The sequence below is a fragment of the Elaeis guineensis genome, chromosome 2 (genome assembly GCF_000442705.2).
Source record: "Elaeis guineensis isolate ETL-2024a chromosome 2, EG11, whole genome shotgun sequence".
Taxonomy (NCBI): domain Eukaryota; kingdom Viridiplantae; phylum Streptophyta; class Magnoliopsida; order Arecales; family Arecaceae; genus Elaeis; species Elaeis guineensis.
The window spans coordinates 102,103,659-102,118,654 of NC_025994.2; the positions used below are offsets into that span (position 1 = coordinate 102,103,659).

Consider the following 14,996-nt stretch of genomic DNA (forward strand, 5'->3'; position numbering starts at 1 on the left):
CTCCGACGCAAGCGGATTTTTGCACCAACAGGATTGGCGCTAGAGGAAGGGCACGAACCTTTGCAGTACCCTTGTTCTTGAAGGAGCGCTCAACAGGACCACCTCTAGTCATCTTCTCCGACATCCACTCCTCCCTCCCCTCATTGGATCCTTGCTCGATGCCTCCCTGCAGGGCATCCACACGACGATCTACGGCCTCCGCGGTCAGATCACAGGCTCCGACCTCACCTCCGATCTCCCAGCCTCTGCCTCCTCCTCCGGCAACGGCGGTTGGCACGGAGCAGTTCGACCTACTAGTGCAGCAGGTCAGAGGCCTAACTGAAGCTGTGCAGGCCATGCAATAGCAGCAGCAGCCGCAGGCATCGGTGCGGTCGGAAAGGGCATCGCCGGAACTCTAAAACCCGACGGCGGGGCGCGCCACTTGGGCCAGCCGCCCAGTCTTTCCCGAAAAGGCGAATCTGAGGGTGGAAAGCCCCCAGTCCGACCACGACTCCACCCCAAGAAGATCTCTACCCCCATTCTGCCAGAAGACCCTCGAAACCCATAGTCGAGAGGATTTCCTAGATCGGAGACTCCAGGAGATGAACCGGCGGATCGAAGAACTCCGCCACGCGCCCCACGCTTATGGTGAGGATATTTGCACTGACCCTCCCTTTTCTCAAATGATCATGCAGGAACCCATCCCGCCGAACTTCAAACTCCCCCAGTTCGAAAGCTACGATGGGACTTTGGACCCAATTGATCATCTGAAGGCCTTCCGGATGATGATGCTGCTTCATGGCGCACCCGACGCCATTTTATGCCGAGCCTTCCCATCCACCTTGAAGAGAGCGGCAAGAAACTGATACTCGGCGCTGAAGCCGGGTACCATCTTTTTCTTCAATCAAATGAGCCATCAATTTGTGGCCCATTTTGTCAGCAGCCGGCGCCCCCGAAAGGGTTCGGAGTTCCTAATCAATATCAAACAGAAGGAGGGGGAGTCCATTCAAGCCTACATCAACCGCTTCAATGTCGCCACGCTGAAGGTCCGGAACTTGGACCAGTCAGTAGCAATGGCCGTTCTGAAGGGCGGCCTTCAGAAAAATGACTTTTTGTTCTCTCTGGAGAAGAAGTACCCCAAAAATTTTGCTGATCTGTTGGCTCGGGCCGAAGGGTACGCCCGAGCAGAAGAAGCCTTCAAAATGAAGAACGAGGAGACTGCGAGGGAACGGCCGACAGGAGACTCGAGTAAGCCCGCAGTCGAAAAAGGGCCGAGAGAAGCTCGGCCACGTTCTCGATCCCCTCCTGGGCACAAGCGTGTCCAAACTCTGCCTCGGGTGCGTAGGCAGAGAAGTCCGGATCGTGAGGTTCGACAGAGTTCTCCACCGAGAAGATTCCGCAACTACGCCCCCCTCAATGCCTTAAAAACTCAGGTACTGATGGAGGTCAGGAAGCAGCTCCCCAGGCCTGAGAGGATGCGCACACACCTCGGGAAGCGCAATCCCATCAAGTTCTGTCTCTACCATCGCAACCACGGCCACGACACGGAGGAATGCATCCAGCTCCGAGACGAGATCGAGGAGCTCATCCGGCGAGGTCGGCTTGATAGGTTCATTCGACGTCGGTCTGAGGGTAGAGAAGATCGGCCAAGGGCCCTACCACAACCCGAACCGCCAAGGAGGGAGGAGCAGCCCAAAAATCATCCTCCAATCGGAACCATCGACTCCATCACCGGAGGGCCTCAAGGAGGGGCGGACCTCCCATGACTGCGGAACTCGAGAAACCTGTGAATATACTGCTCACGACTTTGCTCTGAATCTAAATTCCTTTCGAACTTTGCATGTCTTTCCCTTTTTGGTGTGGGTCTGTCACGATTGGGGATGACCCCTTTGAACAATTAACACAAGGTCATGTTAGGAACAGGAGGGGAACCTCATCCTAACATGAGCCAAATGAAGGCCCGATTCTTTTAGACCGGATGGGGGGAGAGGCCGAACAGCGCCCACATGCGCCCCACAGCCTTGTTAGGGACAGGAGGAGAACCTCGCCCTAACATGAGCAAAATCAAAGGTCTGATTCTTTTAGACCGGATGGGGGGAGAGGCCGAACAGCGCCCATATACGCCCCCACAGCCCTGTTAGGGACAGGAGGAGAACCTCGCCCTAACATGAGCAAAGTCAAAGGCTCGGTTCTTTTAGACCGGATGGGGGGAGAGGCCGAACAGCACCCACATGCACCCCCACAGCCCTGTTAGGGACAGGAGGAGAACCTCACCCTAACATGAGCAAAGTCAAAGGCCTGATTCTTTTAGACCGGATGGGGGGAGAGGCCGAACAGCGGCCACATGCGCCCCCACAGCCCTGTTAGGGACAGGAGGAGAACCTCGCCCTAACATGAGCAAAGTTGAAGGCCCGATTCTTTTAGGTCGGATGGAGGGAGAGGCCCTTGCAACGACCCTTACGTGCCCCCACAGCCCCATTGGAGACAGGATAAGAATCTCGTCCTAACCTAAGCTGAGATCGACTACGTCAAAAATAGAGGAAGAACCTCATCCCGACGATGACAAAAACTCGACCGCCCAGCAAAATTGGGTAAAGAAAAAAGTTTCCTCAATGGCACCTCAACACTCCTACGCGACCCCTCAAAAAGCAAGGGGAGGATCCTCACTTGAAGAGAGGAGAAAAACTAAAAAGAAAAGCGGTGAATAACGCTGGCAACAGACTAAAAACAAACCGCACCAAAGATCTAAGGAGCTTCACCTCGACAAAGATGGGAAGTTCTTACCAAACATCCCCGATCTCTAAGAAGGCTCTCGACACAAGTCAATAAAGCAGCGACACCTTCGAGGTAATGCGGAGTTCGGACCATCAAGCTCGAGCCCACAGCCATGGACGACAAGAAAAGCAGGTCAGCGCAGCGACGGCTGGACACCTCCAAGCGACGTCAAAGTCGGACAAGTCAAAAAATGAAAGAAGTTCGACGGACGACGATTCAACACAATACGTGGATGAGGTAACACGAAATCTCCTTTTCATTCCATTTGTGAAATATACACCACGAAGCCCAGAAGGCCAAAGGAAGAAAAACAAAACGACGAGAGCAAAACAAAACAACAAAAGAGAAAATGTATGCATAGAAAGATGGAAGGCCAAAAAGAGCCCTAGGAAAGCTCTGCTCCTTCCGATCTCGAATCATCTGCTTCGCCCCTTATCCAGGACTGTCTCAGATTTTCAACTTCTTCTTCTAGCTCTCTCTTTTTCAGCAGCGCGTCCTGGAGCGCCCGACGGAGTCGCTGGCTTTCGTTCTCCGCCTCTCGATGCCTCTTCCTCAAAACCTCGGATTCTGCCTCAGCGTCCTTAACGGCCTACTGCTCACACACCAGCTGGATCTTCAACTGCTGTAGCTCGGCCTTCTCCTCCCCAAGGGCGACAGAAAGCCCTTCTGCAGTTCTTCTTAGGGACTGGAGTTCATTGGAGTCCCGGGAGGAAGCGAGCTGAGCCCTGTCAGCCAACTGCCTTTGAAGACGGGCGACTTCGTCGGTCGCCATCCTGAGTCTCCCTTTGTATTCATCTACCTGCCTACGCCAGCCGGCCCGATGCACGTCATAGCTCACCTCAGCATCTTGAAGCTGCTACTAAAGGTCGGAGACCTTCTTCGATCACTCCCGATCACCGTCGGCCCGGGCCAAGAGTCGGGACGAATTTTTCTCCAACTGGCCGATCCTCTCCTTCGCAGCCGACAATTCCACCCTGAGGGCACTGATCTTGACAGCTTGAGCCCAGATTCGATCGCTGGCACTCCTCTTGTATTCCTCAAGCTCCTTCATAAAGTCCGCCTTCCTCCGGCTGTACTCCATGATCCCCTTCACGTGGAGATCCCGAAAGCAAGTGGCCTCCGCGGTGGCTTCAGAGTGACTCTCCCTCAACCTGCGAAGCTCGTCTTCCATCTTCTTCGACCCTTTTGTCAAGTGAAGAACTTTCTTCCTCAGTCACCGGATCGTGGTCTTCAGCGGGATCCCCAGGGGCAAGGGAAGTGCTTCGGCAGGACACTGCCATCGGGAGATAAAAGCGTCAAGACGCGTTTCATCACAGAAAGAAAGGCAGAAAGGGGAGAGGAAGAAAGGAGAAGCCATCCACGACAAGAAATTCAACTTTATTGATTGAATGTTTATTAAAGACAAAAAGAAAAGGAAAAATTGCAATAAAAGAAAAATACAAGGTCGGAGGTCTCAGACCTCTGTGGTAGGGGTGGGGGAGCTCGGTGTCCCTGGAAGGGGGGCTGCGACAGCAGTGACGGCAGAAGAGGGACCGGCCTCATCTTCGGACTCCTCACCCAGAAAGCTGAGGTCGAGCTCCAAAAATTTTCTAACCACCTTTTCCTGACAGAGCTCGAACCCCTTGATGAACGCTTCCTGGCCGAATCGGACATTCAGGTCCCTCATCTCCGCGGAGGCCTTGAACTCCTCTACCGCAAGAACCCTGGCCTCCGAGATCAGGACTGGAATCTGCTCAGCCAAATTGACGACCTCGGCCTCCGTCTTTCTCACGTCTCCTCCGAGGTCTGCTTCTCCTCCTCCCGGGCCTGCTTCTCTCTTTCCAGGGCCTCTTGGAGGGCGATCAGCTCGGTTGCCTTCTATTCGAAACGGGCGATTTCAACCCGACGACGCTCCTCCGCTTGGATGGCGTTTCTCCTCGCCCGATTCGTCGCCTCGATATTGGCAAGGAGCTGGTGCCCAATCTGCGAGGGCGGCTAGGAGATCAGAGCAGGGGTCGAAAAAGTCAATTAAATGAAGATTTACTTACCTCGAAAAAGTCAATTAACATTGCCAACAATCTAGTTTAACATGACAGAACTAAACATATAGAAATTGATCGCCATTTCATCAAAGAGAAGCTCGATCAAAAGGTTATCCATTTATCATTTATTAAATCTTCAGATCAGTTGACAGACATTCTAACAAAGGGTTTCAGTGGTTATATATTTTCTTCAATTTGCAGCAAGATGAGACTTCATGATATCTTCACTTCATCTTGAGAGAGAGTATTGACAGCTTTGCACACCTATTGACAACCCTGTATTTCCTTGAATAATTGTAAATGCTTTCCTTGTTTAAGGGATAATCAAAAATGTGTTATCATCTTCCAAAAAATAACAAGGAAATTTTGTATAAAATGGGGAGAACCCCTAAAGCTAGGATATGAAAAAATAATAAGAAAAATTCTTCTTCTCCAATTCTTCTTCTCTCTCTCTAGTTTTTTCAACACAATTCGATTGCTGGTTCTTTCACCATGGCATGCAGGTTTTCCTCACCAAATCGTCATGAGAAGCACCATAGTTTGGGGTGTTAGGGGGTTTAAAGCCTATCACTGAAGTTACTGTAGTGAAGAAGCAAAGGTCAGATCGGTTGGTGATGAAGTTGACTGCTTGACCAACTGAGATTCCACCTTCCTCTGGTTCGATTGGCCAAGGTATATTTTTGTTCCAAAAAGCTAATCATTCATAAGCTGGAGAAGGGAGAATCAGTAGAGTTGATTGTCCAGAGTTTCTTTTTTTTTTTTTTTTTTTCTTTTTAATTCTACGGAGTATGGGTTTTCTTCAGTTTATTTGTCGTTAGCATTTTAGCAAGATGCTGAGCCTACTGCAACTACTATCCTATAAATAGCCCTTTTTTAATAAAGAGTGGGGAAGCAAGACGTTTCCTCCCATTCCCCTTCGAAAAATAACCGGCCAAGGCGTCGTCTGGTCCCACCACCACTTGATGTAGCCCCACTCTCTTCATATACTCGACCCCTCCAAAAATTTAGATGGGCGAACTCCTTTGGAGCGACCAACGAGCCTGCCGTGACTCGCTGCGGCTTCTGAGCCCTTTCAAATACGTTCCGTTGCGAGATTTTTCATTCGCCACCACGTCACTAATCCCCCGCGCCGCATCTCCGGGCGTCATTATCTCCATATAGAGTCCTCCTGGTCTTCAAATAACTCGAAACCTGGACCCGATACGCCTCCACCTCATTGGAACCCTGATTCTTTAACTCTCCTCCTCGCCCTCTGTCCCTTTCCTTTCTCCGTCCCTCTCTGTTTCTTTCTCAAGTCACAGGAGAATAGAGAAAGGAGGCGTCGAAGAGAACAGAGAAAGGAGGCGTCTTACTTGTTTGCTATCTGAATCTGTTTTCCTTCAACGCTTTCTTTTGGTGCACTCTTCTAATTCATCTCTCCAATCTCATGGCAAAGCCTACTACAAACAAGAACCATGGCATTAACGATCTGTCGGATGCTGCTCTTCTGCATATCCTATCCTTCTTACCCACCAAAAACGCGGCGCAGACCAGCCTCCTATCAAAAAGGTGGAGATACTTGTGGATCCGCGTCCCCGTGCTCGATATCGATTGCAGTAACTTAGTATGCAGCAGTGACTTGTATGCTGCATTGCAGCACCGCAAGCACTCACCCATTAGAAAGTTGCGACTTCAATTCCACGGAACAAACCACTGTTTTCGCCACTTCAGCGAATTCAAGGATTGGATATATTTCTCCATGCGCCGAGGGCTTGAAGAGTTTTATCTAGATGGCGCTGTTGATCATCCTACCGCTTGCCTCAGCAGTGATCATCGTCCTTCGATAGACAAACACCTTTTGCCGATAGGCCTCATGACCTACAAGAATCTTCGTGTGTTGAGTTTGAAAGATTGCAGTATTAATGCTTGTGTTCGCATGGATTTTGGGTGTTTGGAAACACTTCGACTGAGTCGTCCTCGTGTGAAACCGCAGGTGCTTCAACAACTGATCGATAGCTGCCCTCTTCTTAGGAGTTTTGTATTAGAATTTTATGAGCATCTGAAAAACCTCGAGCTTCGTTGCCAAAATCTCAAAAGCATGAAGCTGATATGTTTTCATAGTCGATGGTCGCGAATCGAATTTGACATGCCCAATCTGCAGTCTTTCTATTACAAAGGATACCTACCAGAGCAGGTTTTTTCATTAACAAACCCAGTGAATCTGATTGATGCTGAGATTTGCTTCTGCAAAGGTCTTAATATTTATACGGATATCAGCTTCAGGAATTTTATCAGTAAGTTTGGCCAGGCAAAGTTCTTAAGGTTGATAACTCCGAAAATTGAGGTATGTATTATTTGTCGAGAAACTTAGAGGTTTAAATTTAGATTTTTTTTTTTTTTTTTTTTTGAGGTCAGGTCTAAATTTAGATTCGTTCACTAATATGTCTCCTTTGATTTTAGGAATTTGTAATTTCTAAGAATTTATCAGAAGGTCTTCCACCATTTTTTCAAAGACTCAAGCAATTGGAGCTGAAAGGGAGTATGACAAGTACACACACAATCTTTGCAATAGCTAATTTCCTTGAATTTTCTCCAATTTTGGAAGTCCTCTCCATGATCTTTGTTCCAACTGCTACGAAAATGGTATTGCTACCTTTATGAATACCTTTCTCTGCCGCATTGTTTTGGTTTTGGGAATATCCATCTACCAATATTCATGCTTATCAAATAGTATTGTATCTTTCAGTCTTTGGAAAGGAAAGAAACAGAATTTCAGGCTTCAATCAGTTGCTTACGACATCATCAGATGATGATGGTACGTTATTTTTTTCTCCTTCAGTTTTGAATTGGTCTATGCATATTTATAAATATAGCAGTGCTCATCTGGTGATGTTAAATATTGCAGGATAGTGATATGGAGTCTGATGATGCAGAGTTTCATGAGTTGCCAAAGGTTTCATATAACTGCTTGCAGCATCATCTAAGAAAAATTAAGTTGGTGAACTTCCAAGGAGGTGCAGATGAAATGAAGCTAGCCAAGTTCTTAATTGGGAGTGCGATAGCACTGGAGGAAATACACATCCAAGGTATCGAGCAGACATTCTGTCACCACATGAGGGTGAAAAGAAAACTCCTAAGGTGGATAACCAATCCACATACTGAAGTAACATATGTTTAAAAGAAGCTGGTTTTGTTATCTTGAAATATTTGTTTTGATGTAGGGTTGAGCCAATAACCTCCTAACCATCAATTAAACTTCAACTCTAGCTCTCAATACAATATGCTCATCGATTTAAGTTGTATGCTGCTCTTTTTTGTTACTTTATGGTATATGTTTTCCTTAGGAATACTTTTTGATGTACTTCAAATTTCATACTGTATCTTTTATTCCTTGCTTCTCACTTCTTTATGATTCCACTCTGATTCTATTAGATCTCTGTACCTTTTAATGGATAGTTGAGCCATCAAGAAATGAAATCGATTTTAATTCCATGGAATATTTAACAGATCTCCTTGTACTATACTGGTTTCGTCATTCTTGTAGTTGATGATTCCTGTGATAATTCATGAGTTTTGCTTCTTTCTCTTTTTTTTTTTTTTTTAAGCTTTTCTTTCTCTCTCCTTGCTTTTTCTTTTCTTCCAAAAGAGAAAAATGACGGTGAGAAATTAGGCGGCCTGGCTTAGAGTTGTTTAGGATCATCAATGATTAGTTTTTGATCATTCAAGAACCCATATGATTGGTGATTGAAGGATAAATTAGGCAGTTTTTATAGGTCAAACCTAGTTTGAATGATTCATGGTGGTTCGAGGTGCGAACTTGGGTGCTCGTGGCAGCTCAAACCTTGATACGCCTGCATGATGGTCCAAGCTCTCAAGGGCAGCTTGAATTTGTTCAAGTCTCAGAGTGAGGTGATATATGGACTTCAAGATGTTTCTGCATGGATAAACACCACTCTAACCAAAGTTCAAGTTTAAAACAAGTGGACCCTTGAGAAAGGAACAAAACGTGTTATATGATATGTCCATTCACACAATATTTACTTTTGTTGGTAAAAGACACAATACGTACTTAAAAATGTACAACCTCCCTTGACTATGCTAGTCTATAATTTTTATATGTAAAAATATTTTTTTTTATTTGTAACCAGTATCATTACAAGTGAATTCATAATCCACTTGTCTGCTTTTCCTCACAAACTACTTGTCTTTAAAGTCTTGGTTCTCACCTGTATGTCATCCCTATCTTCCCTCAAGATATTTTTGAAAAGGGAATGGAGCCAGCAAGTGATGAAATTTAGTGATTTGGACTCCACATAAAACATTTAATAATTAAATTCATGGTATTGTAGTGTCATAGTCATCAATCTAGTGCATGATTTAAATGATAATTCATCAGGTTTTTTTTGCTGATTCTACTTGAAATAAACTCTGAAATTTGTCCTGCAAGGGTTCAAACTTATTTTATGTGATCATTACCATGCAGCACAGTCTTGTTTATTCAAGTAGAGCATTGAAATGATCAATTTCCTGGACATTGGAGAAAAACATGCCGGTTGTTTTTGCTAGGAACACAAAATTTTCAGCAATAAAAGATGGATGATAATTCTTACATCCAATCTAAATTATCTTTAACAACTTATGTTACTTAAGTTCTGAAAATGAGATCTAATTAACTTGGTGAGGTCTTCCCTGAACTATTCAAATGAACTAAAGTTACACGTGATTATGTCATAGTTTGCAAGTCAATGGTAGAAAAAAATTTTGATTAAATCTGTTATGTAAGTAAAACCTTCCTTCCTCGATGGGATTTGGGTTATTGATGTAAATATTTATGAAACTGGTACTTTCCTTGGCCATTAATTGTCAAAGAAGAATAAAAAAAGAAGAGGGTTAATTGCTTCCTTGAAATCATCAGCAACCTATACCTGGAGATTGACAGCAACAAAAGTAATAGATGCATTTCTCTGGCCAGGCACCTAGTCTATTTTCATTTGTACCCTTTCAGCATTGCATCGTCAGAAAGTTTATTGGCAAATTTTTCTTTTAAAAAAAATGATTATAGAATATCACTCTCTTTTCTATTACACATCCTGTTCTTTAAATTTAGAGTTTTCTTATGCTTAAATTATGTGTATCTATTAACCAGAAATGTAATGGCATAAACAGATGACTAGATATGTTTCTAGTTCAAACTGAAATCATCCAAAGAAGCAAGCAACCTGTTTCAGGCTTAAGAAACCTTATTGATTTGTTGAAAATGCCAATCTATGTAATCATCCTCCTTGACATGTATAAGGTTTGTAAGTTTCCATTATTCTTGTTCTTGAATCAACTTTTTTGTTTTTTCTTTTTGGTTACAAATCAACTCTTTCTTTTATTGCTGATGTCCTAAACTAGTTCTTTTAACAATGTCTATTTTGTCACAAGGATAGTCTTTGGTTTTTTGAACAACCTAAAAACTTCTGCAAGACAGTAAGTCCCAAGAGAGGATCACAACATCTAACATCAGCTAGACTTAAATATTGCAAATAATATGCCATTTATGATTTTCATCATTTTTATTCTAGAATCAGCTCTGTTCTCTGGTTGCCGATCCAAATTATCTGGTTGATCTATATTTTGGCTCATTGGTAATATTGAGTTATCTGAAGAACTTGAAAGTTCACGCAATGCACTCTTTTGTTAAAAGCACCAAGTTTCTCGTGAGATTACAGCATCATTGAAACAAAATGATCATCTCTAAAATCACCATGAAAGTTTTCAGGACTCAGGAACATACCTACTCCTAAAATATTATGTACAGTTTCTTTTATTGAAAGCTGAGTATTGGTTAGATGGGCATGAAAGAGCATGAGCAGTTGAGAAAATTTTTTAGTCGTTTTAATTTTTTACTTGTTTAAATAATTCTAGTCATTATCTGAAGTTGTCTATGCAATGACAGAGAATTCCTTTTTCTCCATGACAAAAGTATAACGACTGAAACAAGTTAGCTAAAATTGAAAGAGCCGCTGAATTAGATGTTTCTTTAAATGCTACATTGTCTCTATACAGACCAACAATGTGCGGGGGGAAGCCTGAATTAAACAATCATGTGACCTTTGTCTCATGATCTGCTGAACTTTCAAAAAACTGTGCGCCAGATTCATAGAAGTTATGTGTTGTGCTCATAGCTCTTCAAATATTATTAGCTTTGAGAAGAGTCAGAAAGATGCTGCAATGCCACAAATCTTTTTTTTTGATTTTCGCACATAAAATATGTGAAAATCTTGTAGCATCCTTCAGGCTCTTCTTAACGTTAAAATATAAATTTTGCCTTATTTGCTTGGAAGTCTGTGCAAACGATAAGATAACAGTGTCCTGCTTTTAGACTACTTTCTAGAAGAAGCTCACGCCTTAGCATTTTATAGCAATCTGTCATATATAAAACTCTCTTATAACAATAATAGTGTCAAAATGGAAGGCTGTAGTACCCCTTGTTACCACCAAGAATCTATATATAACATGAAATATAGCCAACTAGCTAGTGTCAGATTCCCTTATCAAGCATTTCTCTCTCAAAAAAGAAATAGGTTTATGGATAACTTCAACATTTGGTTGCAAATTTCTTGTGGATGTTTGGCTCAGTCAGTTGTTCTACCACCACCACATTAAATTAATTTCTCAATTTGATATTGAGTTAATATTATTTGAAACATGGCATAAGACTTTATTGTCGTTCAGCCTTCTCTACCTCCTTTATCATCATGTCTAGCTACAGGTGGAGGAACCATGATTTTTGAGTATAGGAGAGCAAGGTGTTAAGAGGATAATTTGATTTTTCATTATCTTGCTGCGCATCACATGGGGGTATCATTCTTATAATTATAATTATAAAAAAAAATCATAATAAATCATCACCACATACTTGCATGGTTAAACTAATCATATCCTGGAGAGGCAAAAACCATGAGTCTCTCTCTCTCTCTCTCTCTCTCTCTCTCTCTCTATTTCAAGAAATGAAAAACACTGCAAAGGAAATCAGTGTCACGGTTTATGAATAGGTTTATGAAAAACCATGAGTCTCTCTATTTCCTGTCAACATCTTTATTCCATCGAATTTTAAATTTTTAGAATCAAAATATTTCTTGCTATTTGAGAAGACTATAATATACACCTAGCTTAGATCTAAAAAGCCCTAACTCACTCGGTTGAAAGCATCCTTCATTGATCTCCTTTAGTTGAAGAGTGGCAGCCTCTATTTCAATATTCAATGGATGATTACCCACTGATATGCATTGCTGGAAGAATAACTCAGCAAGTTACAATGCAAAACAAACCTGCAAACAGGGATCTGATGCTGAAATCTGAAGACTCTGTTTTTAAATCTGTATGAATTCTGTATTTAAAAACTGCATGAATTCTGTATCTAACCTGAAAGAAATAATCTGAACTGTGAAATTGATTGCTTGTTACTCCTCTAGATTATAATAGACCTAAAATATTGTACTTATCTACATTACATCAATGAAAGAAACCTCCTGAGTTAGGTCTTCACTAACTCATTTACATCAAAAAAAATAAAAAAGTTCAATAGATGATTACCCATCGATATTCAATTCCAATTTCGTAGTGTTAGTTTGGTGTTCTTCAGATTCTTAGGAATTGTGAAGAGTCGGGGACAGAAGAATTTTAAGCTTCAATCACAACGACCTAGAACTCACTGCATGACAACTAGATATTCTCAAATCTAAGAGGAATTGGTTTCCATTTTTTCTTTTCCAATGAGAGAAAAATTGGATGATCGGATCTAATTTGAGGAAGGTGTCTGATTGATGCCTCAGATACTGATGTAGGCACCCTTCATTCGCCAACACCCAGTCTAATCTTTCCCACAGCCAGGCCCTTCCATTTCTATAGTTACACCTTGTGCATCTTGGCCTAGAAAAACCTAAATCAACCAAGGATTCTTGATGCTGAAACTTCCTAAATTCTCTACTCTACCAATTCTTCTGAAATGGTGTACCATCCATCTTCGCCTCTATAGATAGAATCTAGTTAAAATCTCTCATGATCACCGATAGAGGATTAAGAGTTAACACTGCTTAATTTCGACCATAAACTAACATAGACAGCTACAAAAATCCACGGTTCTTCTCGCATTTGGAAAGATCCCATACAAGCATTGATCCGATGCAAACATGAAATCAACTTCATCTAGCTCCTCCGATATAGCAATTAGGCCACCAGATAGAGCTTGACCAGTTGCTCCGTAAACCTACCGATTAAAGCTCCTTCCAGTTTTGTCTCCAGTAAAATACAACCCTCAAACTGGTACAATCCCTACATTCTTCTCCAGTTTGCCGAGAAAGACAACATGGTCGCTCTCCGCCAATTTCATACAAGAATATTCATGGCCAAGAAGAAGGAAGTGATTCTACCCCGGATGAATCCTTTTCAAGCACTCTTGCATCAATAGTGTCGTTGTCTTCCTCCACCCTGCAAGAATCCTCTTCTTGTCACTTGATATCATCCTTTCTGTGCCAGTGCCACTGTCATCATCCTTCATATCCCCTTTCTCCACCTCATTGATGCGCTTGGACCTCTCTCTATTTGGCCACTCTCTTGGATCAGCTGGTTCTTTCACCATGTTTTTTTTTGAAGAAAGTGGAGACTGAAGGATCAGCCCCCATTTATTATTCAGATCAGAGGAATGTACAAAGTAGTAGAAGGAAGATTACAGAGAGGAAGAAAAGGAAAAGGTCACTAGTTAAGCCAACAAAAGAAAATCACAAAGAACTAGTTGAACCAACAAGTTTGCTCCAAAGCCACTCATGGTCATCCTTTTCCGTGCATAGAGGCATTCCCAGTTGTGAAAATTTATTAAATTCTTGAACAGGGTGGAACAAATTGAAGAGCTTCTATTCAGAAAAATTTATCTATTCCGCTCTCTCCAAATTTCATTGCAAACTGCTGCAAAGAGCTGGATGCCTGCACTGCCAGCCAATCGATTTTTGTTCTTAATCCTCCAATTTGTCCAAAGATCTTGCAAGCTAGAACGCCATCTGTTGGGGAATACCCACCGACCGACCGACCGGCTATCGGAGGGCCCGACCGTCTGGCGGCCCGACTAACCGACTATCGGAGGGCCCGATCGTCTGGCGGCCCGACTAACCGACTATCGGAGGGCCCGACCTGGCAGCCCGGCCGACTAACCGACGACCCGACGGACGACTCTGACTGGCCGATCGTAAGTCGGGCGACAGGCCGACGGACGCCATCAGCGGCTAACTGCGGCCATTCCACGGTCCATTCCCGACCGACTAAACCCAGAGGTCCGGTAGCCGACCCACATGAAGCTCGCCGACCGACGGAGGAGTCCGACGCCACTCTGCTGGCCACCGACCCTGGGTCGGCCGACTCCACCAACCGCCGTACGGCCGCCAGACGTTGTCAGCTCTGACACGGACATGCGGCACAATTACCTAGGGGCATTGTCCCGTCGAGAACCGGGTCAACCCTGGTGATTAGACGGCTACACGGTGACATGACATTTTCACGGCGGCTCTGACAGCCTACAGTGAGTTGACAGTTCCTCACTTGTCCGCGCCATTAATGATGGCGCCATACCGTGCTCCACTATATATACCGGGGAAGGCAACAGTGCAAGCGATCGATCCCCCCGTCTCTCCCACATACGCAGGCTCGCTCCTCTCTCTCCCTCTCTCCCTCTCAGAGCTCTCTGTCTGCATTTCACTGTTGCCCAGTCACCTCTCTGACTTGACCGTCGGAGGATCCCCGCCGGAGCCGCCTCCGGTCAGTGCGGACTTCCTTTTGCAGGTGCACACTTCCCGGCGATCGGGCGACGAGGCGATTGGCCGCAACAGATTGGCGCGCCAGGAAGGGGTCAACATGACAAAGACAAGAGCTCAACGATCGAGAATCACTGGGTCGGCAAGGCATTCTTCCCGCCGGGAAGAGGCCTCTCCACCACCACCGGCGGCGGAGCCTAGCTCTCCGCGCCCTGCAGTGACTACGGAGGCGCAGATTGCGGCCATTGTACGGCAGATGACCGTACTAACCGACGCAGTCAAAAGCCTCCAGCAACAACCGGCGGCCCGGCCTATGCCTTCCAGGAGCAGCCGCCGACGGTCGCGCCGACCCCTGCCGCCTCCAGGCGAGCACTCCCAACAGCGCTCCCACGGGGAGGAGGAGGGTCGACCTCGGCGCGACGACCGACGGTCCCAGCGGCCCTCTCCTTCCCCG

At 44.6% G+C, this 14,996-nt stretch overlaps 1 protein-coding gene across 1 annotated transcript; it reads left to right on the forward strand.

The window, feature by feature from the left end:
- Positions 1 to 5,924: 5,924 nt before the first annotated feature.
- LOC140855477 (F-box/FBD/LRR-repeat protein At1g16930-like) lies at positions 5,925 to 8,056 on the forward strand. The gene is made up of 4 exons (XM_073251362.1): positions 5,925 to 7,098; positions 7,215 to 7,397; positions 7,501 to 7,569; positions 7,660 to 8,056. Exons 1-4 carry the CDS (start codon positions 6,202 to 6,204, stop codon positions 7,930 to 7,932), a joined length of 1,422 nt encoding a protein of 473 aa, XP_073107463.1. The 5' UTR covers positions 5,925 to 6,201; the 3' UTR covers positions 7,933 to 8,056.
- Positions 8,057 to 14,996: the final 6,940 nt, after the last annotated feature.

Coding starts and splice junctions, on each gene's coding strand:
- LOC140855477 (XM_073251362.1), top strand. CDS start 6,202: ATGGCAAAGCCTACTACAAACAAGAACCATGGCATTAACGATCTGTCG. Junction 7,099..7,214: donor TGATAACTCCGAAAATTGAG/GTATGTATTATT, acceptor CTTTGATTTTAG/GAATTTGTAATTTCTAAGAA. Junction 7,570..7,659: donor GACATCATCAGATGATGATG/GTACGTTATTTT, acceptor TAAATATTGCAG/GATAGTGATATGGAGTCTGA.